The sequence below is a fragment of the Papaver somniferum genome, chromosome 6 (genome assembly GCF_003573695.1).
Source record: "Papaver somniferum cultivar HN1 chromosome 6, ASM357369v1, whole genome shotgun sequence".
NCBI lineage: Eukaryota > Viridiplantae > Streptophyta > Magnoliopsida > Ranunculales > Papaveraceae > Papaver > Papaver somniferum.
Window position 1 is genome coordinate 7,543,002 of NC_039363.1, and position 25,100 is coordinate 7,568,101.

General features: G+C 36.2%; 4 protein-coding genes, 2 long non-coding RNA genes and 1 other non-coding gene across 7 annotated transcripts; all 7 read right to left on the minus strand.

Moving 5' to 3' along the window:
• Positions 1-6,235: 6,235 nt before the first annotated feature.
• Positions 6,236-8,087, minus strand: LOC113286838 (7-deoxyloganetin glucosyltransferase-like). The gene is made up of 2 exons (XM_026535463.1): positions 7,478-8,087; positions 6,236-7,367 (listed from the first exon to the last, which is right to left on the minus strand). The coding sequence occupies exons 1-2, from the start codon at positions 7,980-7,982 to the stop codon at positions 6,439-6,441; spliced, it is 1,434 nt and encodes a 477-aa protein (XP_026391248.1). The 5' UTR covers positions 7,983-8,087; the 3' UTR covers positions 6,236-6,438.
• Positions 8,088-8,967: 880 nt separating this feature from the next.
• LOC113286839 (7-deoxyloganetin glucosyltransferase-like) lies at positions 8,968-10,662 on the minus strand. Its single transcript, XM_026535464.1, has 3 exons — positions 10,117-10,662; positions 9,468-10,019; positions 8,968-9,326 (listed from the first exon to the last, which is right to left on the minus strand). Exons 1-3 carry the CDS (start codon positions 10,619-10,621, stop codon positions 9,070-9,072), a joined length of 1,314 nt encoding a protein of 437 aa, XP_026391249.1. The 5' UTR covers positions 10,622-10,662; the 3' UTR covers positions 8,968-9,069.
• Positions 10,663-11,019: 357 nt separating this feature from the next.
• LOC113290411 (7-deoxyloganetin glucosyltransferase-like) lies at positions 11,020-12,594 on the minus strand. Its single transcript, XM_026540018.1, has 3 exons — positions 12,093-12,594; positions 11,598-11,976; positions 11,020-11,494 (listed from the first exon to the last, which is right to left on the minus strand). The coding sequence occupies exons 1-3, from the start codon at positions 12,592-12,594 to the stop codon at positions 11,020-11,022; spliced, it is 1,356 nt and encodes a 451-aa protein (XP_026395803.1).
• Positions 12,595-13,508: 914 nt separating this feature from the next.
• On the minus strand, positions 13,509-14,225 carry LOC113290412 (UDP-glycosyltransferase 85A8-like). The gene is made up of 2 exons (XM_026540020.1): positions 14,065-14,225; positions 13,509-13,743 (listed from the first exon to the last, which is right to left on the minus strand). Exons 1-2 carry the CDS (start codon positions 14,223-14,225, stop codon positions 13,509-13,511), a joined length of 396 nt encoding a protein of 131 aa, XP_026395805.1.
• Positions 14,226-17,440: 3,215 nt separating this feature from the next.
• On the minus strand, positions 17,441-18,254 carry LOC113285391. The gene is made up of 3 exons (XR_003328629.1): positions 18,029-18,254; positions 17,899-17,938; positions 17,441-17,742 (listed from the first exon to the last, which is right to left on the minus strand). It is a non-coding gene; the product is annotated as an uncharacterized LOC113285391 (long non-coding RNA).
• Positions 18,255-22,476: 4,222 nt separating this feature from the next.
• LOC113286596 lies at positions 22,477-22,839 on the minus strand. The gene is made up of 3 exons (XR_003329369.1): positions 22,803-22,839; positions 22,616-22,710; positions 22,477-22,537 (listed from the first exon to the last, which is right to left on the minus strand). It is a non-coding gene; the product is annotated as an uncharacterized LOC113286596 (long non-coding RNA).
• A 1,405-nt stretch (positions 22,840-24,244) lies between these two features.
• TRNAR-UCG lies at positions 24,245-24,315 on the minus strand. Its single transcript has one exon. It is a non-coding gene; the product is annotated as a tRNA-Arg (tRNA).
• Positions 24,316-25,100: the final 785 nt, after the last annotated feature.

Below are 25,100 nucleotides of genomic sequence, written 5' to 3' on the forward strand. Positions count from 1 at the left end.
CATGCGGGAAGTAGGGGGATCGATTCTCACCAAGGAAGGTTGAATCCCCTATTTTCACCAATTTCCTCTATGGATGGAGATCTGAGATTGAATCTTGTTGTTGGGAGTGGTGGTTGGACAAGCAGTGGGGCAAGTCCAACTTCCTAAGTATGCTTAGAGACTGGGCCTAGCTGTGCCACATATAAATAAATGAATAAATATTCGAACGATGGTGGGGATTACAAATACGTTCTTTTCCAAATATTTTGAATGTGGTAAATTTATTTTTTCTTATAATTAAATTTTTAGATTTTGTTCTTAGTTTTATATAAATAAACAAATTCTAATTATAAATATGTTATTAAATAGAATTTACACCGTTAGATTTCTACATGTTGACGGGAATTCCATGTGAAGGAAATTTACTTCCATTGTCGAAGTGAAATTCCCGGGCTATCCCCTTATCAACAATTGAATCTTTTCGTTATTCCTTTAACATACTAAAGTGGGAGTCGGAAGATAAATGGAAAGAAGACCTCCTTTATACTCAAATGATGTAGAAGGAAATCAAGCATATAGATAAATAAGAGCATATGAATTAAGGAGGATAGGTTGAAAAGTTTTTACAATGTTATTTTAGGTAAATGAATCAAAAAAAGTTAGATAGTAAATAATATTGGTACACCGAACATTATTAGGAGCTCGAACGTGTGTTTTTGTTGTGGACAATAAGCCAATGTTTATTCCCAAATGCCAGTTCAGTGGTGTTAATTGGTTTTCTCGAATCATTAAAAGATTTAGATCAAGCGCCAAAATATGATTGGGGCCCTCAGTAATTGCTCGATGTATGTCAAAGAATCGTTAATGGTTTTTGCGGAGTGTTCTAGGTAAGAACCAATATTTTTCACACTATTTATTTATCATTTTAACATGGTAATGTACTAACCACCAATGTTATTATTTTTAGTATTGGTGGTATACATATTTTCATGTTTGTGAGCCTTCTCTTCACAATCACACCAATGTTTTTCCAAGCATACATAAGTACGATGCCGATAATTTGCGGAAAAAAATGATTAAAGATGGTCAACATGCTTCCCTTGTTCATAGGACTCAACAATTGTGTATATAAAGCCCTAACCTTGTTCATATGTTGTATGCAATAATCCCTTAGTTCGAAGAAATAGAAGCTCAAAGAATGCTAGAGCCGAGGATTGTGTTATAGAGTCTTATTTTTGAAGTATGGCGAAAGACTACTTCTTACTTCACATATGGAACAAGCTGAAAATTTGATCCAAGAGCTTAGTTCTATAGATGATTACCTATATTGGTTCAACACTATTTTCAAGCCCGATGTTGCTATGCAACTGTTAAATTTGGATCAGATGGATTATCAAGCTTTAGATAGGACGCCGCTTGGTGATCCCTTCCTAACCTCCACAAGAGACATGTGATGAATTTTTTACATCCTAATTAAGCAGGTTTATCGTCGACTATGTCACCATTTTCTTGGTACGTAGAGACTCTAGCTAGATTATCCATGTCTGGAGATATAGTTGTTGTTCCGATTGTTCCTAGTGAACTAGAAAAGACTTATTTATAATGGGTGGGTATGGGGGTAGGGGTGGTGATGCTGGTGGTTGATGCTACATCGGAGAAGTTTCAGAACCAGTTGAACGATTATTATGATCTACTACATACATGGATTTCAGAAATTCCATTTGAGTTAGATGCAAAGAGTGAGGGAACGCATAATGTTTATCATGAGTATTTCTCGATATTCCTGTCATGGTGGAATAAGTACGATTCATGGTAGTATAATCCCAAGTCATGGTAGCAGAAGTACGAGTCCCGGTATATGCTCTAGTCCTGGAGGTAAAGATACAAGTCCTGGTGGTTCAACTTAGCGAAGGCGTGGAAGTGAAATAAGTCAAAAAAGTTTAAGAAGTGGTCCCATACGTATTGTAGTGGTAGATAGTTCTACTCTAAATGTAGTGTTAGATACTCAAGTACATGGAGGTAATAAAGTCATGGACATGGAAACCACTACTATAGGTTTGTTTAACCAATTTACAACTAACACTATGACTCCTGCTTGTGGCTTGACCATTGAAGTAATTAGGAAATCTATTTTGTTTACCCCATTTACCTCGACCTCATCAGCATATTACGCATTTCAAACTCACGTATTAATTTCAAGATTTCTATTATGTTCCCCTCCACCCAGTGAACCCGTTTACTTTTGAAGGTTATGACGATTTTGAAGAGACTCAACCACCAAGTCAATATCAAACCGGCTCAATCTTTGAAACGATAAACAACACTCTTGATCTAGAAAGCATGATCAATTGTATCTTTAATGGTGAGGGAGGAAATGATCAGGGAAATAGGTAGTCTATGGATATAATTTAATTTAAATATATTTTTAATGTAATCTTTTTGTTTTTATTAATGAAAATTATATATATATATATTAATGTTCAAATCCAAATTAGTTTTACATTTCATTAAGTTCCAATAATATGTAATGATAATTAACCGCAATTGCTACTTAATCATAATTAAATATCTACAAATGAATTTTGTAGAGTTGATAACATTCATCATGCTTAAACTGTCTTCTTTCGTTGTCTTCAACAAATTTGGTACGAGCTTTAATTTTTAGTTAGTCGATTGAAAACCCAGGATGATCCCCTTTTATCATCCACAAAATTAGCGCATATTTTTTCCCACATCTTTATTGATAAAGCAATATCTTTCTTGAAGACAATCATTTCTTCTTCATGAATTTACACGACTTAGCGCCTAAACCTTTGAAACACCGTGTCCCGTAAATCAAAAGTGACTAATTAAAATCTCTATCACTGCAACTGATATCCAACATCGAATTAGAGAAACATCTTCTTCTCAACAAAAGCGAGTACTAGCCACTTTGGTGTAGCCATCACTAGCCATGTTGAAATGATGAAGTTGAAGTTGAGATGGTGTGAGTTGAAATGATATTGAAGTTGCATATTTATAGGGGGTGAGTTCTTGGCCGTTAGATGATGATCTGCCGATCGATGATCATAGCGATGAGCGAAAAAAATACTAGCGTTGACGTTATTCTGAACGTCAAGCAATTCGGGGACCATCAAACAAAGGAATCTCTCTCGCTCTCTAGATGCTATATCGCGTATGCCTAAATGATACTTTCTCCATTTTAAAAGAGATACTTTCAGTTTTTCATTTTAGCCTAAAAATAGGCCAAATTGAAAAAGTGAAAATATTTCTTTTTTAAAAATGAAAGTAATATATTTGACACTTGAGCACATACTTTTGCCATTTTTTCGTATCCATGATGGGTATAAAAGTGGCACATTATGTCGACACATATATAATAATAGGTTTTAGGAACCATATTCTTTGAACCGAGGCAAGGAAGACCAAATCCACAAGCTTCTACAGGTTTTGATTTCTCTGACTTTGTAGGAACCCGTACTTTACTTATATTTTTACGAAAGTGATTTTTATTAAGTGCGTCCATCCTATATTGAATATCTTTAAAATTGATTTTGTGTTGAGTGTGGAAAATTTCCGAAAAAAGAGTCTCGTGCCTAACCAAGTTTAAGAGGGGTCGGCCGGAAGTGATACACTTACCGAGTGTTTATCCGATTTTTCATTCCGAGAGGGAAATCAACAGGGGTCGGCCGGAAGTGATACACTTACCGAGTGTTTATCCCATTTTTCATTCCGACAGGGAAATCAACGGATCCGGTCGCTTTCTTAGCATTGACAATGGGGGAACTTAGGCGCAGACTCAAAAAAATTTATTTTCTTAACGCCAGGCCCATAATTAATTTTGGATACTGTCGCACCCAAAGTTTTTTAGAAAATGCGTAGTTACTCTATTACCCTCAGCGGTTTCTTTTCTCCTCCTCCAAAAACTCTGTAACGGATTTGCAGAGTAAATTTTTTTCTCCATTTAAATCCTAGAAAATCAATTTCATACTCTAAAAAATCAACCTATAAACTACTTACAGTTTACAAATCCTAGAAACAACATTTCGAAAAAAATGAACGAAACACAAACAAAATCAACATTTTATTTTCCTTTGATACTTTCACTTCCAGTTAACGAAAAATAAATGTGGATAACAAGTTATGCAGTACAAAAATAAATGTGGATAACAAGTTATGCAGTAAATTTTTTTTTGCATAACTAGTTATGTAGTACAAAGAAAATGTGCATAACCAGTTATGCAAATGCATTACAAGTTATGCAGTACAAAAAAAGTGCATAACTAGTTATGCAGATGCATCAAAGGTTATGCTTATCATAAATCACTGCGGATGCAAAAAAAAATACATAACTAGTTGTGCAGTACAAAGAAAATGTGCATAACAAGTTATGCAGTACAAAAAAAATGTGCATAACCAGTTATGCAGATGCATTACAAGTTATGCAGTACAAAAAAAAAATGTGCATAACTAGTTATGCAGTACAAAGAAAATGTGCATAACTTGTTATGTGGCACAAAAAAATGTGCATAACCAGTTATGCAGATGCATAAGACACTATGCAGTACAGAACAATGTGCATAACTAGTTATGCAGATGCATCAAAGGATATTCTTATCATAAATCACTGCATATGCAAAAAAAAAAATGCATAACTAGTTGTGTTGTACAAAGAAAATGTGCATAACAAGTTATGCAGTACAAAAATAAATGTGCATAACCAGTTATGCAGATGCATAAACAATGTGCATAATTAGTTATGCAGTACAGAACAATGTGCATAACTAGTTATGCAGATGCATCAAAGGTTATGCTTATCATAAATCACTGCAGATGCAAAAAAAAATGCATAACTAGTTATGCAGTACAAAGAAAATGTGCATAACTAGTTATGCAGTACAAAGAAAATGTGCATAACCAGTTATGCAGATGCATAACTTGTTATGTAGCACAAGTAAAATAAATGTTATGCAGTACAAAAAAAATATGCATAACATCTTATGCATGTGCAATCAAAGACAACAGAAACTCAAAATCCCCAGATTTAAATCGCAGATTTTGAAACAGAAACCCTAGTTTTATTGAGAAGATTATTCAGAAAAGGATTTGGGAAAAGATTTAACAAAGAGAAAGCTATTTTCGTGGTCTAGAGAAAGATTTGACAAAGGGAAAGATCCAAATGTTAAAAACGAAGAATCAGAGTTCACCATTATTTTCTTCTCGCTTCTCTCTGTTCGTCTCTTGAAGAAAAGGATAGTTTGGCCTTTTAAAAATTGAGAAGCAAAATTTCAGAAAATTATGGGTCTGCTACGAATTTTTGACGGAAAAATGGGTGCGCGCCTGAACTTTTCTGTTCGTGAGTTTGACAGTGATGGAAGTTGAGAAAATGGGTTTGTCTCTAGTTTTCACTCGACAATGATGAATGGGTAAAGCCGGCCCAACAATTTATTAGAGGCGGGATTTTTACTCGGGATTTTTGCTCCCCCACATTTTCCACCGTCAATAAACTTTATCGTTTTTAAATTGCCGATCCACTGTCCCACCCACCTCGTTTACCAATTCAAGCGAGAGAAAAATTGGAGAATCCATGGATCAAATGGTTGGCCCCCGAATAGCTATTACTCATCTTCTCCAAATTTTCTCATAATTAAATCTCCAAAACCCTAACTTACCTGTAATTTTGGGTTTTTGTAATCTTCATCTTCGATTTAAGGGTAATTCTTTAAGAATTATCATCTGTAAATTTTAAATGATTTTACTCCGCTTGTTTTTCTCCTAATGCTCTTGATTTTGACTCGTAATGTTTGCTTGTCTGTTTCGATTATAGGGTCCAAATGGTGACCCATCGGAGTACAATAATTGTCGAAGTAATGAAGATAATCCATGAATTGAATTGCTACTTGCTGATTTGTCTTATACAAGTAAGATTTACTATCCTTTCAGTTAATTTGGCATGTGATTTTGTTAATTATCCGTCTGTTTCTTAAACCTCAATTGTTGAGATTTAGGTCCTAGACTGTGATTTAGTTGGCACAGAACATGTCTTGGATTGAAAACTACTTCCATATCTGCGTGTTAAATGATATATCTAACCGCACATGTAGTTTGCGAGCTGGTATTAGTCATTTTCAGTCATGTTCAATGTTTCCCATTCTTGATAGCTATCTGCATCATTAGAATTTTAGGTTGTTCGCCATTTAATGCTTAGAAGTTAGGTGAGGATAATTATTTTATGGATGCCTTTGTCTACCAGAAATTTTAGAAACGGAGTCAATTTATTGCATCATTTTAATACATCTAGAGCAGCGTTAGAGAATTACCATTTTTAAGATTTATGTTAAACACTGAACCCACAAGACCCGTAAACAATAGCTTCTGCTGGAATGATAAATTTAAGTAGCTTTAACAACTGCATTATTATCTGAATGTGAACCTAACACCATTCACATGATAATCACTTTACACTGCTAATAAATTAATTATCTCGTCCACGTTAGCGTAAGAAGAGCCACCAGGTGATGTGGCTTCTTCAGCTTTCTTCTTCAACTCCATGGCCCTGCTCTTCATCTTTTTACCCGTTTCACCTTCCATTAACTCTCTCACCATCTTTTCAACTTCATCTCTCTTCACGTCATTATCAATTTCCATTCCAACACCCCAATGGTTACAAGAGTAACTGCAGTTTGTTAGTTGATCCCCGGAAAATGGCCAACAGATCATAGGAACTCCACTTGATAAGCTTTCTAAAGTTGAATTCCATCCACAGTGTGTTAAGAAACCAGCTATGGATGGGTGATTCAGTACATATTCCTGTGGACACCAACTTGCGAGCAGACTTCTTTCTTTGGTTTCTATTACGAACTCAGGGGGGAGTATTGCAGACTCACCAACTACGAGATCAGGTCGGATAATCCAGAAAAAAGGGTGTTTCGTATTAGCCAGTCCCCAAGACAATTCCACAAGTTGCTGAGTGGTTATAACAGCTATGCTGCCAAAATTAACATACATGACTGAATTGGGTTCTTTGGAATCAAGCCACTTGATACACTTGGTATCCTCTTTCCACATATTTGATCCAATTGACTGCAGCCCATGTTGTGGAATTTGATTGTCAAGATTGTGAAGAGGACCAATGGTGTAAATCTGAGGCAGTGATAACTGAGACTTGAATGCATCCAGTACCTCGATTTCTAACTCATCAAAAGTATTGAAAATCCAGGCTGTGGCTTCATAACTCCGTTTAACTTCTCTTAAAACATAGTTCAGTATGGCGTCATTAGGATCCGTTGTTCGAACGGAGCTAGGAAGATCTCTGAACAAGATATTCTTAATTCCAGGTATCCAGTCAATTTGGGTGTCCATACACCCATTTGTGAAACAACTTTCATCTGCAGTCACAGGACAAAAAAGTTAATGTTTCACAATTAGATCTTGATCTTGATTCATGATTCAAGAATCGAAAATATGTCAATAACACTTGGCTTCCTTATGTGTGTACCTTTGAGTGGAACAAGACCTCTTTCAATGAGATGAGGATAATGCATGAAACAAGCGAGGCTACTGAAGCTAATAGTATGAAACAACAAGTCTGGGATTTCTAGCTCTTTAGCTACTTGGAGTGTGAAGCTCATTCCTGCGTCAGAAACTATGCAGGTCACAAGAGGGACATTCGACACTGAATTGTTGTTTAGTCTATGGACAAGGTTCCGGAAAGGTTCTAAGCAAGTTGTTTGGGTGGATATGCAGAGTGATACAATATCTTGGGTGGCATTTGGATTGGTTGGTGGTGGAAGACCATCAGGGATTGTTTCAAAATGAAAATCAGGCAAGCCTATAAGTGAATCTGGTCCTCTCGAATTGAGTAATCGTTGATGATTGAATTCTGTATTCACGAAGGTTACATGAGATCCTCTGTGATGAAGAATTTTTGATAGCTTCATCATGGGACTTATGTGACCCTGAGCTGGAAATGGGATGCAAACTACATGAGGCTTCTTGATCATCTTCAAATATTGATGTTTCTTCTAGTTTTTCCTTCTTCTTACAAGAAAAATAGCAGGCCTTGAAGTTAAAGCAGAGAGTGTGGATTAGAAGGAAAATGAATGGTCCATAGAGTTAATACAATTAGTTGAGTTTTTAAGGTTGTGGCCTACGTAGTAAATGCAGTTGCCTACTAGCAGTGAATTGTCTTTACTGATTAGTGGAATATATAGCCAGAACGGTTATTGATATTAACCATGTTACTACAGGAGTTCAACCATAGCATTTTACAGTCGTTGTCACCAAATACATTAGCCCATGGTTTATCTCCAAGAAGCTCATACTCACCAAAGATTGTCAACCATTGGATATTTAAGCAAATCATAATGGCAACCATGGCCCATCATGACAGCAAAATATACATAACTCCCTTCACCTGTTAATTATTTTCTAGGATTTTGGATCTTCACATTTCCATACATTGCAAAAAGATTAGTGCTCTTCCTTTTCTTGATTTTGACTAATAAACTTTCTCATAATTTTTACTTTGCTGTCTTTTATTTTATTTAAACTTCAATTACAGGGTGTAAATGGTGAGACATTGGAGTACAAGTATAAGGAAAAAGAACGAAGGAAGGATCCCTGAATTCAACCATTACTTGCTAATTTGTCTTGTACAAGTAAGATCTATTGTCCTTTCTGTATATAACTCGTGTTAATTGGCATGTGTTTATTCTCATTCCTGTCTTACATCCAGTTATTAAGATTTCGGTCCTAGTTTGTAATTTAGTCATTACAAAACATGGCATGGTTCTCAGTCTTGATAGCTTACTGAGTCATTACAGTTTTGGATTGTTTTCCATTTAATGCATAGAAAGTTGAGTGTATGAAGACGGGCTTGTCTACTTAACATTGTTAGAGTCAATTTACGGCATCATTTGAATCCATTTTGAGCAGCATTAGAGGGTAATCATTTTTAAGATTTACGTGGAACGCTAACCCCCCCGAGACGCATGTACATGATTGCTTTTATTGGAATGAAATTTTGCAAGTAGCTTAACAAAGGACCGAGGACGGGTCTAGTACTGGTAGCTAAGAACTTAACATTATTCACTCGGCAGTGATTTTACACTCCCAGAGTAGTTTGTTAATTATCTCGTCAGTATTAGTGTAAGAAGAGCCACCGGGTGATGTGGCCACTTCGGCTTTCTTCTTCCACTCCATGGCTTTGCTCTTCATCCCATTCCCGATTTCTCCTTCCATTAACTCTCTCACTAGCTTTTCAACTTCATTTCTCTTCACCTTATTATCAATCTCCATTCCAACTCCCCAATGGTTACATAAGTAGCTGCAATTTGTTTGTTGATCTGCGAAAAATGGCCAGCAGATCATAGGAACTCGATTAGATAAGCTTTCTAAACTTGAATTCCAACCACAGTGTGTTAAGAAACCAGCTACGGATGGGTGACTCAGTACGTATTCCTGTGGTCACCAACTTGCGAGCAGACCTCTTTCTTTGGTTTCTTCTATGAACTCAGGGGGGAGCATTGCTGACTCACCAACTACCAGATCGGGTCGGATGATCCATAAGAAAGTGTGTTTAGTATTAGCCAGCCCCCAAGCAAATTCTACCAGTTGTTGAGCAGTCATAACAGCTATGCTGCCAAAATTTACGTACAAGACTGAATCAGGTTTCTTGGACTCCAGCCATTCTAGACATTTGGTTTCTTCTTTCCATAGATTTGATCCGATAGACTGCAATTGATGATTTGGAATCTGATTGTGGAGATTGTGAATAGGACCAATGGTGTAAATTGGAGGCAGTGATAACTGTGACTTGAATGCATCCAATAACTCCACATCTAACTCATCAAAAGTATTGAAAACCAATGCCGTAGCTTCATAAGTTCCGGCAACTACTTTTAAAGCAAAGTTCAATATAGGATCATTAGGATCCGTTGTTCGAACAAAAGTAGGAAGATCTCTAAACAAGATATTCTTAATTCCAGGTATCCAGTCAATTTGGGTGTCCATAAACCCATTTGTGAAACAACTTTCATCTGCAAAACAAGCAAAAAGTTAGTCTTGCACAACTGATTCATGATTCAAGAATGGATAATATGTCAATAATATGTGCTCGGTGCCTTATATGTGTACCTTTGAGTGGAACAAGACCTCTTTCAATGAGATGAGGATAATGCATGAAACAAGCGAAGCTACAGAAGCTAAAAGTCCAAAACAAAAATCCTGGGATTTCCAGCTCTTTTGCTACTTGGAGAGTGAAGTTCATGCATGCGTCAGAAACTATGCAGGTCACAGGAGGGACGTTCGACAATGAAGTGTTGTTGAGTTTGTAGACAAGGTTCCGAAAAGGTTCCAAACAAGTATTTTGTGTGGATATGCAGAGTGATACAATGTCTTGGGTGGCATTTAGATCGGTTGGTGGTGGAAGACCATCGGGGATTGTTTCGAAATGAAAATCTGGCAAGCCTCTAAGTGAATCTGGTCCTCTTGAATTGAGCAACCGCTGGTGATTGAATTCTGTATTCACGAAGGTTACATGAAATCCTCTGAGATGAAGAATTTTTGCTAGCTTTATCATGGGACTTATGTGACCCTGAGCTGGATATGGGATGCAGGCTACATGAGGCTTCTTCATCATCCTCAAATATGTGATGTTTCTTCTAGTTTTGGCCTTCCTTTTATAGGTAAAAACAGAAGGGGTTGTAGATAGAAGAATGATAAATGATTTTTAGAGTTAATATAAGTAGTTGAGTTCTTGTGGTTAGGTTAATGTAGCTGCCTACTAGCAGTGAATTGTTCGTACGGATAACTGAGTGCTGGATAACCATAACAATTATAGATGTTAACCATATCAGTATAGTAGTTCAACCATAGCATTTATAGTTATTGTCGTCAAATACATAATCCCTTGGATTGTCACCGAGAAAATTATACTCATCAAAGATTGTTACATTGGATAAACTAAGTGAATCACATTGAAAAGCATGGCTATCATGATAGCTAAATGTACAGAATTCCCTTAACTAGTCAACTACTTTAGGCTGCTTGTTGCTCATCCTTATTTCTGCTAACAAGTACAGTGTTTACAATCTTATTGATATTAACGTACGAAGAGCCACCAAGTAAAGTGGCTTCTTCAGCTTTTTTCTTCCACTCTAAAGCTTTGGTTTTCATTTTCTTACCCTTTTTGCTTTCCATTACTTGTCTCACTGATTTTTCAACTTTATTTCTCTGAACAGCGCTATCGATCTCAATGCCAACTCCCCAATTCTTACATGAGTACCTAGAATTTGTCTGTTGGTCCCCATGAAAAGGCCAACAAATTATAGGAACCCCACTAGACAAACTTTCGAGGGTTGAGTTCCACCCAGAGTGTGTCAAGAATCCAGCTATCGATGGGTGGTTCAGGACATCTTCTTGTGGGCACCAACTTGTTAGAAGCCCTCTTTCTTTTGTTTCTTCCACGAACTCGGGTGGCAGCATCGCTGACTCACCAGCTACCAGGTCAGGTCTGACGATCCATAAGAAATTGTGCTTACTGTTTGCTAGACCCCCATGCGAATTCGACAAGTTGACTAATGGTAATAATGGTGCTGCTGCCAAAATTCACGTACATGACTGAGTTGGGTTCTTTTGAATCAAGCCATTTTAGACACTTGGTATCTTCTTTCCACATATTAGATCCAAGCGACTGCAACTCATTTTTCGAGATCTGATTGAGGAGTAGCGGAAGAGGACCAATGGTGTAAATAGGGGGCAGGGACAACTGAGACTTGAATGCAGTCAAAACCTCCATCTCCAGAGCATCAAAGGTATTGAAGAGCATTGCTGTAGCTTCATAAGCTCTTCCAATGACTTGCAATGAAAATTCAATCATGGCATTATTGGGATCTGTTTTTAAGAAGGAACTCGGAAGATCTCTTATCCGGATATCTTTCATTCCTGGTATCCACTCGACTGGGGTATCCAGGTACTCGTCGGTGATGCTCTCATCTGCAGTACACACATAATAAGGAAAAGCTTAAAACTTTATTATTGGCTTAAGTAAAGTGCAACGAAATTCTCCTTATCAACAATGAACCTGTGGATCATATCACAATTATGCTTACCTTTGAGTGGGACAAGTCCTCTTTTGGCGAATTCAGGATAGTGCAGAAAACTACCGAAGAAACAGAAGCTAATCGCCCAGTATGATATTACTGGGATTCCAAGCTCTCTACCTGCTTGTAAAGTGAAGCTCATGCAAGCATCAGAAATGATGTAGCTTACTGGAGGGACATTTGAATATGTATTACTGTTTTTAAGCTTGTTGATAAGGTTTCCGAAAGGTTCTAAGCAATTCTGTTGGGTTGCACCGACAAGAGCTAAGATATCCTGGCCAGCATTCGGATCTGTTGGTGGAAGACCATCAGAAAAATTTTCGAAGCTGAAATCAGGTAAGCCTTCTAGTGAATCTGGTCCCCTTGAATTTAAAATACGTTGATGATTGAATTCTGTGTTGACGAAGGTTATATGAAAACCTCGGAAATGAAGAATTTTTGCTAGCTTCATCATGGCACTGATGTGACTCTGGAGTGGGTATGGGATGCAAACCACATGAACTTTCTCCATATCTGTTCAGTCTGGTTTTCTCAATCGGTTTCTCAAAACAATAGGTTGTAGGTTCTAATCTTTGTTTACTCACAAAGTTTGCACTACTTCTAAGTTTAGGTGTCTGCCTTCATATATAGAACAAAACACGTGAGGTTCAAGAATACGTGAGATGCAAGAACTTTCCATTTTTTTCAGTACATCAAGGACTAGGACCACCAGGTCAAACATGACAACAGAGCGGGACCCTTACCCTTAAGAAAACTAATATGTGGCTAGATATTATCTTGTTATAGTATGTTTATTGATGTTGTTAGAAAATTCTGAACATGGGTGTTGCTAAAGTATGACTGTTTAGATAAAGTGGAAATAAATAAAATCCCAAGGAATATCTTGTTATCGTATGTTTTTTGAATTTTCTAACTTTTTAAGTGTGTTTTTGGATCTTTAGAACAAGACTAATGAGTCATTAGTAATGACCTATGTATTCCACAAATTGCATAGGCGCGTGAAATTTGCAGCTGCTTGATCGGCCAAATTCTGGTGTATATCGAAAATCACTACCAATTGTTGCCCGACTTTACATCACTGACCAAGTTGGCCAATATGTTTTTGTCGATGAAAACCTTGCTTTTTACAACGTGAGCTTGTTTAGTACGCCCATGTTTGATAATAAATCTTGAAATATGAACTTATCATCTTATAATGTTTTTTTTTTGTCAGATTACGACGGTTATAAATAGAGGATATGGAGCGGCAAGAGAATGATTATAATATAAAGACATGGCACGACAAGAGAATGCTTGTAACATAAAGGTAATTCATATTTATTAGCTCTTCAATCTTTCCTGGTAAACCGTAATATAATTGAGAATGGTGTATACTTTAGTAAGCTAGTCATACATAACTTCAACCGAGTTCTGACAATCATAGTCTTATTGGTATTTGATTTTCCTAACAAGTATTTCATTTATAATCTTGTCCGAAGTAGCATAAGAGGAACCACCAGCTGAAGTTGCCTCTTCTGCTTTCTTCTTCCACTCCATGGCTTTATTTCTCATCTTGTTACCTTTCTCTCCTTCCATTAATTCTCGCACCAACCTAGCAACCTCATCCATCTTCACATTGCTATCAATCTCCATGCCAACTCCCCATTCGTTACACAAGTACCTGCAAATTGTTTGTTGGTCTCCGAAAAATGGCCAACATATAACTGGAACTCCACTGCATATGCTTTATAGTGTCGAGTTCCAACCACAATGTGTTAAGAATCCAGCTATTGATGGGGTATTCGGAACAGCTTCTTGCAGGCACCAACTTGCTAGCAGTCCTCTTCCCTTGATTTCTTCTCTGAACTCAGGTGCCAGCACCACCGACTACCAGATCAGGCCTTATAATCCATAAGAAGTTATGCTTGTTGTTTGCTAGTCCCATGGGAATTCAAGGAGTTCCTGAGTAGTCATAACAGTGACGCGGCCGAAATTGACGTACACGAACGAGTTGGGTTCTTTGGAATCAAGCCAATTCACACACTTGATATCTTCTTTCACAGATTTGATCCTATAGAGTGTCTCATTTTGTGGAATCTGGTTGATGTAACTGGAGAGGACCAACTGTGTAAATATGTGGCAGTGGCAGTCTAAAACCTCCATCTCCAGGGCATCAAAGATATTGAAAATGAGGGCTGTGGGGGCATAAGTTTTTCCCGTTTTTCTTATTGAAGCATGGTGTAGTTGTGGAAAATCCCACAACTCCACCTTTGTAATGATAATAACACAAAGCTTAAGTCATATTAACATTAATGATATTATTCATCACTTTGATGCTTATATGATCTTTCGAAACACATCTATTATGATTGCTCTTACAATGGATTATTCAAATTAGGATTCATACACAACAACTGAGAAATATAAAGATATAAGCTAAGTTGTAAGATTAGTAGCTGATGCAGTGAATCAGGAGAACTTCAACTCAGACGGGAGGATTTACAATTTGATTTTAAACATAAAGAGTATGCTTAAGAATAAAGCTCTCTGACATTGCAATTATGTGCCAAAAGAACAAAATAAGGTTGCTGATATTTTAGCTAAGTTAATTAGCTAGGGTTTCTTTTTTCCGTAGTGTTTGGATTTCATCAATATCGGATAAGATTGTATCTCAATTACAGGAGGATGCACATCATGTAACACGCGGCTCTTAATTAATGAAATTTTCAGCTTCAAAAAAGAAGAAGAAGCTAGGTTGTAAGATGAACTTGTTTTCTTTCTTTACTTAACAATTTCTTAGCCTAATTCTTTTGATTGATCTCTCTCTTTCATTTCTGAATCCTTATATAGGCGAATTTATCTATAGAAGACAATCATAGTTCATGTGCAAGATTTCAGTTGACAGATTTTATTTCAGTTTGTCTTACTCGCCAGGCTTTTAGAAGCTGTCTCTGTCTGTCGCGTTGCTGTTTGATTCTGCGCTCCTTCTGATGTAGTAGTTAGTGATCAGGTTATCTCTGTCGCGTGATTATTCCTTCGTGCTCTCTTCTCATTCGCGTGATCATTCTTCGCTTTGTTTTCTGGTGATTGTTATATCTTCGTGCTTAAGGTTGTTTTATCAAGGACGAAATTTGTCTATTTGTCTTGTGCCATATTTTACCCCACATTTTTCCTCTTCTCGCATTGCTCCACTTATAGAAGAACGATGCGAGAACTCTAGTCAAACTTCGCAGAATTGTTGTTAATTGTTTCATATTTTTTCATGGTGTCTATATATCGTGCGATCACATATTGCAAACATACTGAAAGGCTTTGATGGTTAAGATGATATCCATCAGGTTGGCAATGAGATCGTAGACTCTACACCAATGCTCTGACCTATAAGAGAAAGTTAGTAAAGCATTTGAACTGGTATGAGTATGTCCCTAGAATTGTACTTGTTTGAAAAATTGTACTTAATGTTGTTTTTAAGTGTCTTCGCCTTGTTGCGGGATAATTCTGAAGTTGAGGTCATTGAAGATCATGTGGCCTGAGCCTGTTATCGACCGGCTGTGAAATCCCGAGTTAGTTGAGGGTTCCTTCAGTGACAAAGTTGTGGTGGAGGATGTTTCTCCAATCACTACAAGAATACCTAGCTTAGAGCGTCCACAGTGGTGCGAGCATAACTAAAGACCAAAGACTAAAAAAAAAGATCAAATTTGGGTTTAGTCCGTCCTGTGGCGTAGCGGGTGACGAGTAAATTTGGTCGCGCGTTGATATAAAGTCCGCTTCATCGTCCAGCGTAGATAAAGATTACGCCTGGCATGGGGCGTTGATAAAGATAACGCCTGGTATGGGGCGTTGATAAAGACAACGCCTGTATGGGGCGTGAACTATAGCAACGCCTGGTGTGTGGGACGGAGATTATACGTTCGCCTGGGTTCAAAAAAAAAAAAAAAAATGGGGCGTTGATAAAGACAACGCCCCAAGCAAAGTTTTCAAAACTTTGCAAATTTGGGTGCATGACTATATCAACGCCCCATTCAAATTTGGTGTCCGGCGTTGATTATACCAACGCCCCATCCAGGCGGACATTATACCAACGCCCCATGCCAGGCGTTGATTATACCAACGCCCCATTCAGGCGGACATTATACCAACGCCCCATCCAGGCGGACATTATACCAACGCCCTGCATCAGGCGTTAACTTTACGAACGCGCGGCTACAGGCGGACATTATACCAACGCCCGTCGGGTAGGCGGACATTATATAAACGCCCGACTATATTTGGATTTGGTCTTAATTGCCGACCAAATTTGGTCCGAGTTTTACTCTTTGATCAAATTTTGATCGATGGTCCGTCCCACTACGCCAGCCCACTCGACACCAAATTTGGGTTTAGTCGTCCACTGCAGTTGCTCTTAAGCAACCAAAATCCTAGCAATAACCCAGAATTTTAGTCGCTTCCAGATATGTTTGCTCGCTCGATCTCTTTTGCATGTAATTCATAACGACCAAAAATGTGCTCTTATAGTAACAACCAAAAACAAATGAGTTGGTTAAACTTTTCTTAGCGCCTAACTTCCACCCACCAGCTGTTCAACCGAGAGTTGGTTTTTGAAGTAGGCGTTTGCAATCTTAGTATTAACGCAGCAATCTTATAAAATTTATATGATGGAACATGAAAACTCATTCAAATTAATGCTTTGATTCACATGATCAAATGTTTGGACAAGCAAATGGGAAAAAAAATTACACATGAATCGATTGAATTAACATTTCTCTTTTACAAATCCAACAACCCACATCTCTCAAGTCAGAATCTGAAACTTTTAACACTCAGATAGTCAGATTCAACAATTTCAAAAGTAAAACCCAAGTTTTGCCTTATCCTTGCCTTCTCAATTGCTGGCAAATATATCAAGCCTAAGAATGTCTGAAGTTATGCAGAATAGCTAAATCAATAACTGCCTTATCCTTGCCTTCTCCACTGCTGGAAATTGTTTTCCATTCTCAAACACATGTGAATCAAGAAAACAATGCTTCCAGACATACAAAATAAGCCCCAAATTTATAGTAATTGAACCTACGAATCTACAAATTTATCAATCTTACAAAATACTCAGCACAAGTATAGAATGAATTAAATTTCAATAAACTTGATCAAAAATCAAAACTTTAGAGAACCCAGATCTAAAAACTTAGAAAATTTCATGTACTAACCATACAAAACCTCATAGAATCTACTTAGAATCAAAACTAGCATAAATAGATCAAAATCCATTAATTAAATGCCTCCCTAGCATACTAATTCACACAGCTTGACCACCTGAGTTTGAAATTCATTTACATCTTAATTTAGCCGATAGAAAACAACAAAAGATACCCATACACACATTAACGAAAAACAGATTTCTTTAAACATGAATAAACTATGAAACTCACCTTTAACTGTAAATCTATGTTAAGAACAGAGTGCTTGAGCTTACATTATGCGAACTTATGAACTTACTGACAAACAATAGCACTAAGAAGTCACTGCGCCAACACACACAGTCATACTCATACACTATGATGTATTAACTTAAAGTTTTAAACAAAGAAAAATAAAAAAAAAGTTTTCAGTAGTGTTGACCAAAATTCTCCAATTCATCTTCTAATTTCCTTTCAAACAATCTCATTAAAGATCCAATCTCCATCTGAAAACACAAATCAAGCTCGTCAAGAATAAACTAACAGAGAGAAAATTCTAAGCGTAATTTTGTCAAACAGATTATAAGAACATATAATAGAGATATGGAACGTCGTAAACTTAACTGTCGGTAAATAAATAGAGATGTGCAAATTTCTGATACCTTTCTCCATCAAACTCTCTCAATTTTTCGCTTCATCTCCCTGGAGTGGAAATCATACATATACTTTTTTCAGTAACCGAAATTTAGCAGAACACAGACATAAAAACCCTTCACAAGAACAAAGGTTTACCTATATTTACAAAATCCACTTCAAATATCTCAGATTTCCCCTATTACACCATCACCCAATTAGAAATCTAAACCCTAATTACAATAAAATAAAAACCCACTTTGAATAAAATCATCGATTGATCTTTAATTGTAAGAAAGGGGTTAGGGAAGAAATAAAATCTTTTTTTTTTTTTTTGACGAGTTGAGACCGAGAAAGAAGATGTGAATTTCTTAACGAAAGTGGAGAGAGTTGAGGGGTTTGAATAGTTTTAAAGTTTTTATCAGAATTTATATTTCAACCAAAATTTAATTTGGGCGCCAGATTTGATATAGAGCGCCCAAAATTCCCGCCTAACTTTTCAACCAAAGATGTTTTGGGCGGCAAATCACCACCACCGTTGGATAAGGAATCGATCCGTGTGAGTTTTTGTATTTGCAAATCCATTCGTTCGATAAAACAGTCTAGTTTATTATTGGCCGAAAATGTATCATACGGATTGGACTAGGTTGCGAGCCACACTATAGTTTTCTATTGGCCACAAAATGTATCATACAGATCGGATTAGGTGGTGAGCCTCTTTTTGCTTGGTGATCCAAATTATGCTGACGAATACCTTTCTTATATAGACTCCTTGGGCAATATTGATGTCAATGGAAATTTTATTAAAGTTTAAATAATTGATATTAATCGGAGAAATCGATGGAATCCGAGCGAGGTAAACTGGTATTGGGTAAGACTAACGGATAACAAGTAAAAGTAAGTGAAGTCGATGAAAATTTAGTTTTCTTATGAAAGGGATACAAATTTTCATCACCAAAAGATTCCTCATTTTAATCGTCGTCCAAATTGCTAAACGACTGCTTTACATTAAGGGGACGACAAAGAACCCAAATTGAAGGGTTATATAAAAAACTACCTCTAAATTGAACGAATTCGAGTAAATTTCAAGAAATTGAAAATTTAATCATTTTGAATTAAGACAATTGCGTCGAAATTGAAAAATTAAAACAAGAAATTGATAATTTAATTGTAACAAATCGAAAAATAATTGGAAAATTTTAATTGAATTTGAATAAATTCGAATAAAACTGAAAATATATGAATACTAATACTTAGTTTTCAGTTAAAATGATAGATAATTTGTGGGTAGGGTTTTCTTCTGAATGAAGCGAGGAAGATAAGAGAGAGATGAGAGGAAAGTGAAGGGAAGTGAAGTGAGAGGATTTTTGATATTTTATCTAAAAAGACTTGGACGATGATTAGACGAGGTCATATCGTTGGAAGGTACATATGCAGCTTGGGATTGTCATACGGATCAAGGCAAGTATGTGAGAAAATTGTGTTTCTCTGTTAAATTTCGGTTCATCAACAACCTTCGTTACGACCGAGTATAATAATAGATTTCATGAAGTATATTTTGGTCCATGTTAGAAGATTCAGAGTTCCATCGAAGATTTCAACTCATGAAGGTGATAAAATGAAGATGAAATGTATCAGATTTGAACATCTCAGGTTCAAAGATTATTAGAGTTGGATCTGAGTTTCTCATTCGGATAAACTGAAGATGAAATATATCAGATTTGAACATCCCAGGTTCGGAGATTACTAAAGTTAGACCTGAGTTTCGCATTCAGATGAACTGAAGATGAAAATATATCAGATTTGAACATCCCAGGTTCAAAGATTACTAGAGTTAGACCTGAGTTTCTCATTCGGGTGAACTGAAGATGAAATATATCAGATTTGAACATCCCAGGTTCAAAGATTACTAGAGTTAGACCTGAGTTTCTCATTCGGGTAAACTGAAGATGAAATATATCAGATTTGAACATCCAAGGTTCAAAGATTACTAGAGTTAGGCCTGAGTTTCTCATTAGGATGAACTGAAGATGAAATATATATCAGATTTGAACATCCAAGGTTGAAATATTACTAGAGTTATACCTGATTTTCTCATTCGGATAAAATGAAGATGAAATATATATCAGATTTGAACATCCAAGGTTCAAATATTACTAGAGTTAGACCTGATTTTCTCATTCGGATGAAATGAAGATGAAATATATCAGATTTGAACATCCCAGGTTCAAAGATTACTAGAGTTAGACCTGAGTTTCGCATTCAGATGAACTGGAGATGAAAATTATCATATTTGGAAATCCAAGGTTCAATGATTACTAGAGTTTGACCTGAGTTTCGCATTCAGATGAATTGAAGATGAAATATATCAGATTTGAACATCCCAGGTTCAAAGATTACTAGAGTTGGACCTGAGTTTCGCATTCAGATGAACTGAAGATGAAATATATCAGATTTGAACATCCCAGGTTCAAAGATTACTGAAGATGAAATATATCAGATTTAACTCGCTTCCATATTTCTCGGAATATTTGTTGGCAAGCTTTCGCTTCGACCAAGTTCATCTTACATTCTTGATGATAGTAAGAATATGATCATGTGAAAGTTTCCGAGTAACATCTTACATGGTGTGTGTATTACAATCATTTGATGAAGACTTGGAATGTTTCATTATGATAATTTCAATAACTTGAAAATCGCTTCGATGCTAATAGTATGTGAAAACGACTATTGTCATCCTCTAAGAAAGTTTCAATGATTGAAATAAAGAGTTTAGAATCAAGTAACCATGTTTGGATATAAACATAGTGTGTTTATCACATTTGTATGTAAGTCCAAAACCGGGAGCCTGAAGTATGCGTACCCGTACGCGTGCTGGCGCTTGCTGATGTCTGGGCAAGTATGTGTACCCGTACGCATACGGGTGGGAGTTTCACACCCGTACGCGTACTGGCGTAACCAAACTCGGTCCGGCTACTAAAGTATGCGTACCCGTTTGCATACTTGAGTGGGTTACTTTCTAAAATCAGTTGTGTACATGAACTTAAACATTTATATACACTACACCAAATCAAGGATTTCCTTATAAAAGAAAAGTGTTACAAAAAAATTAGAGCTAATTTCCCTAACTAAGAAAAATGGTTACCCATAGCCAGTTATATAATGTGTTAGTATTTTATTTAACGCTTTTAATTTATTAGGAAACTTAAATAGGCTAACACACGCATTTCATTACAATTTTCCTAACTATTGACATTTTACACTTCATAATTACTTGTAATATAGAGATTGTGTTATAATGTTTGCTAACCCTATGTATAACAGTTCAAGTGACTAATAAAAAGATGACATGTGTCTTGTTTTTCAAAATAGTCTAACTCATTTTCTATGTTAGGAATTCGTTAGATTTTAATAAAAAAATACTGGCTCTTTCAGGTGATCCTTGCCTGAAGCCGGTCACCTGAGAATGCCAGTTCCGGTCACCTGGGAATGTCAGGTTCCGGTCACTTGGGAATTTCAGGTCATCCATATTTTAAAATTCAAATTCAAATTTTGACACTGCAACTTACTGTAACCATTCTTATTTCTGAAACTATAATACATTCAGGAACAATTTACAGTGTAATCATTCACCAAATTGAATGTCTGAAACACATATAAGACATTCAGGTGTTAAAAAAATGATTTAGTTCATGTGCCATATACTAGACAGATTTTATACTGCTTTATATCTACTGGTATTCCAACATCATCAGTCGAAATTACCTCTACCCCTAGCTTAAAGATGTGCTCAGTGCTGGTGTTTCAATTGTACTTGCAAGAGGACTTCTTCATTGACATTGTGAACTGGTTCCTCTTGCTGGAGTTGTAATAACGCAAGGATTCAAAGCTTGATCGTGTATGGGCATCAGAATAGCACTAGGTGATGATGTTTCTAGTACCTGCACAGTTGTTTTAAGAAGTTAGGTGTAGTCTTATCCTTATCTGATACAACATACACATAAAGATGGATATAAATACACTAGACTCTTCTCAGTGTTGTCAATCACCACATACATTCTCATAATGCATTCACACGAAACTAGAACACATGTCAATGACTATTTCCTATAGTTCTTACAAGTTAATGTCGGCATGTAGGTAATAGAATCACATAGATTTCATGAGTAATGGACTGTTGCTTACTATTCTCATCTAAGTACCCAGCTTGTTCCCTCATTTGTGCCTACATTAGAACAAGTATTGATATGTATTAGCATACAATATACGTAACCCAGCATACAAAAACTCATGATACTTTCAAATTACTACACCAGCTGCTTACTATGTAACCCTTACGAGTTATCTGAACTGTCATCATCACTGGATTCTTGCTTCTTTGTTGCTGGTGCAAGGAGCAGCTTTCTTTGCAACTGGCTGCTGCATCAATGGATTTTCTTTTTATCAATAAATCAACCAACCCAATAAAACCAATAAGAAAAATAGAACACTTTCAAATGACTATAGTTCCAATGAAAACTGAACTTATTATATATTACAAATGGTCCAGAAAAACTCACATCCTCAGAGATTGAATCATCTGAACTATCATCAGCACTTGATTCGTTTTCTTCTTGAAATTTCCATTCTTAGTTAAAGGAGCTGCAACCTTTTTAGATGTAGCAGCAGCTAAGAGACAAACTTTTCTCAAACATAACATCTTTTAAATGCAAAATAAACAAACCCACAAAAATAAAAGGTACTCACTTTCTCGGAATCACTATCAAATCCGATTCAGAGCAGCAAGATTCTGGTTTTTCCTTCTTAGCTGCTACTTGTTTTGTAACATGAAACACAGGTTCCTGAAATAACATGTGGGACAAACTAAAAAACTACACATACATTACTTCAAGGGTATAAATAACAGGGAAAGATTGCAGGACCTAGTTCTTACACATTTGCTTCTTCTTATGACCACCTTCTCAAATAATTTCCAGCCTTTTAAGAATTGAAAGCACTTGGTCCTATTGAAAGTAAGTAATCTAAAAGGGAGAACTTAACTGACTCTTCCCTACATCTTTGAGCTAAATATCTGCTGGGTAATGATTTTTGCTTTGCATCATGGTGAACCAGTAAGATCCACCTCTATTAGGACATGGTTTACAGCCTCAAACCTCTTAGACAATAGTAAGATACAAACCATAACCTGGCTCGGAGATTGAAACCTGGCCGTGAGCGGACTACATTAAGTCACAAACTTAGTAAGAACGATGAATCCATCCATTTACAGGTAAGATTCCTTTGAAATATTCCCCAAAACTTTAAATAAACCCTATTCTGGCATTCAGTTTTATTAGCAACTCTGGATAAGAAAGAATTCTAAATAATATATATAAATTAGAATAAATTCGAATATTGTTATCGACGTTCGACTATATATAAATCCGAATAATATATAAGATTGAATTAGAAAATGAGAAATGAATTCACAAATTTCAAATCCTAATTACGATAACTAAGGGTTCCGGTAAACATTCCAACTTAGTGAAAGAGATCATTAAGGATAATATTGCAAACATTGGTAGGTTTACGACTCCGATGTAACTAACAAGGTTTCAATATTAGAAATTAACGCACTCGTCTGAAAATGTATTTTTGACTTACAACGAAATAAATATTGTTCCCGAAAATAATATATACAAGATTTTCAAAATCGAACTGAGGATTATCCTGGTGAATAGTAAAGATAAGTTTCCATAATCGAACTTACAACAAACAAGATTTCGACATAAGTTGCACATATATAAATTGATAAGTAAATTGCGGATCAACGAGGCCGACTTTTTAATTCTAACAGGAAGTTTAAATCGAAAGAGATTAATGAATTAGATGTAAGTGCACCATTGACGAGAAGTTTGAAGATATTGGTAGATATAGTCACATATCAATTGTTGAGGTATGAGATCAACTAAATTCTTGCAGACAATTACGACATACTTACGAATAATTTGAAGATTGCCATGCTATCGGATGGCATAGTTACGAATAATTTGAAGAAATTGGTAAATTACTAAATTTTGAACTATATTGACAAAATATATGTCAATTTACTATACACAATTACGAAATTCTTACAAATTAGTTAAAAACCAAAATCTTTTAACTAAATAGCAGATTGCCATGCTATCAGATGACATAGTTTAGTTGTCTTATATTAGGAAAAAGTGCATACTAAACAAGAAAATGCGCATCTGATCGGCAATAAATCATTTGGTATAGTTATAGATAATTTGCATTACTGAAACACGTTACCATTCCATATAAACTGCACACACAATTTCACACATTTATATAATTTTCACTACAAAGAAAACATTGATGAAAGATGCAAATGAGTGAACCTGGCGTGAATCGAACACGCATTTTTTGCATCGAAGTCAGACGTGCTACCATTGCACCACAGATTCATTAGTATTCAAACACGTATAGTTCAAAGAATTATATGATTATCTTCTGAATTTGTCAACTGCAAACACATTTAATCACTTGGACAGACAACCAAGAAAGAAAAAGTCAATTGGACACGCAGTTCCATGAAACCCCTACGAAAAAGTGATTTGCAGTTTAGTCACTCATGGCACATAGTGAGTTATAAGAGAAATGGAAAATTGTGAGAGAAAAAACTGAAACATAACATTCAGCAGAAAGTTTTAGAATTGTTATCCTTTGGATAATATTTTTAACCTTTGGACATATAGAACTTCAAAATCATATCAACTATTGCACCAGGATTGATGTCGATAACTCATATTGCCGAATAGATAGTTTTGGACCAAATTGACAGGATTCATAAATATATGATTTTACTAACTGTTGAACAATACTACAGTATGAACAATACTACTAGAGGTAAAGTTCTTAGATGCTGAAAAACCCAAGTACAGATTCCCATTGAGACATTTTCACCACCACTCTCTCATTCACCCACTCAACGTGCACTAGCACCATTTACTGACTCTCTCACCACCTTCACCACTCTTTCTTTCACTCACTCACCACTAGTACCACTCTCCCCAGGACCAATGAAACCAAAAGGCTGTAGAGGCCAAAAGAGATATACAAAACAGTAAAACGATCATTTAGCACAGAGGTTGGAAGGGAATATAAAACAGTAAAAGAAATTCTACAAGAATCTATTGACCTAAACAAATAATAGTCATTAAGAACTATTGCCCAAAGAATATCATCCAGC

Coding starts and splice junctions, on each gene's coding strand:
- LOC113286838 (XM_026535463.1), bottom strand. CDS start 7,982: ATGATCAAGAAGCCTCATGTAGTTTGCATCCCATTTCCAGCTCAGGGT. Junction 7,368..7,477: donor AGGTCTTGTTCCACTCAAAG/GTACACACATAA, acceptor CTGTGACTGCAG/ATGAAAGTTGTTTCACAAAT.
- LOC113286839 (XM_026535464.1), bottom strand. CDS start 10,621: ATGATGAAGAAGCCTCATGTAGCCTGCATCCCATATCCAGCTCAGGGT. Junction 10,020..10,116: donor AGGTCTTGTTCCACTCAAAG/GTACACATATAA, acceptor CTTGTTTTGCAG/ATGAAAGTTGTTTCACAAAT. Junction 9,327..9,467: donor AGAAGAAACCAAAGAAAGAG/GTCTGCTCGCAA, acceptor CATTTTTCGCAG/ATCAACAAACAAATTGCAGC.
- LOC113290411 (XM_026540018.1), bottom strand. CDS start 12,594: ATGGAGAAAGTTCATGTGGTTTGCATCCCATACCCACTCCAGAGTCAC. Junction 11,977..12,092: donor AGGACTTGTCCCACTCAAAG/GTAAGCATAATT, acceptor TGTGTACTGCAG/ATGAGAGCATCACCGACGAG. Junction 11,495..11,597: donor AAAGAACCCAACTCAGTCAT/GTACGTGAATTT, acceptor ATGGATCGTCAG/ACCTGACCTGGTAGCTGGTG.
- LOC113290412 (XM_026540020.1), bottom strand. CDS start 14,225: ATGGAGGTTTTAGACTGCCACTGCCACATATTTACACAGTTGGTCCTC. Junction 13,744..14,064: donor AAAGAACCCAACTCGTTCGT/GTACGTCAATTT, acceptor AACAATTTGCAG/GTACTTGTGTAACGAATGGG.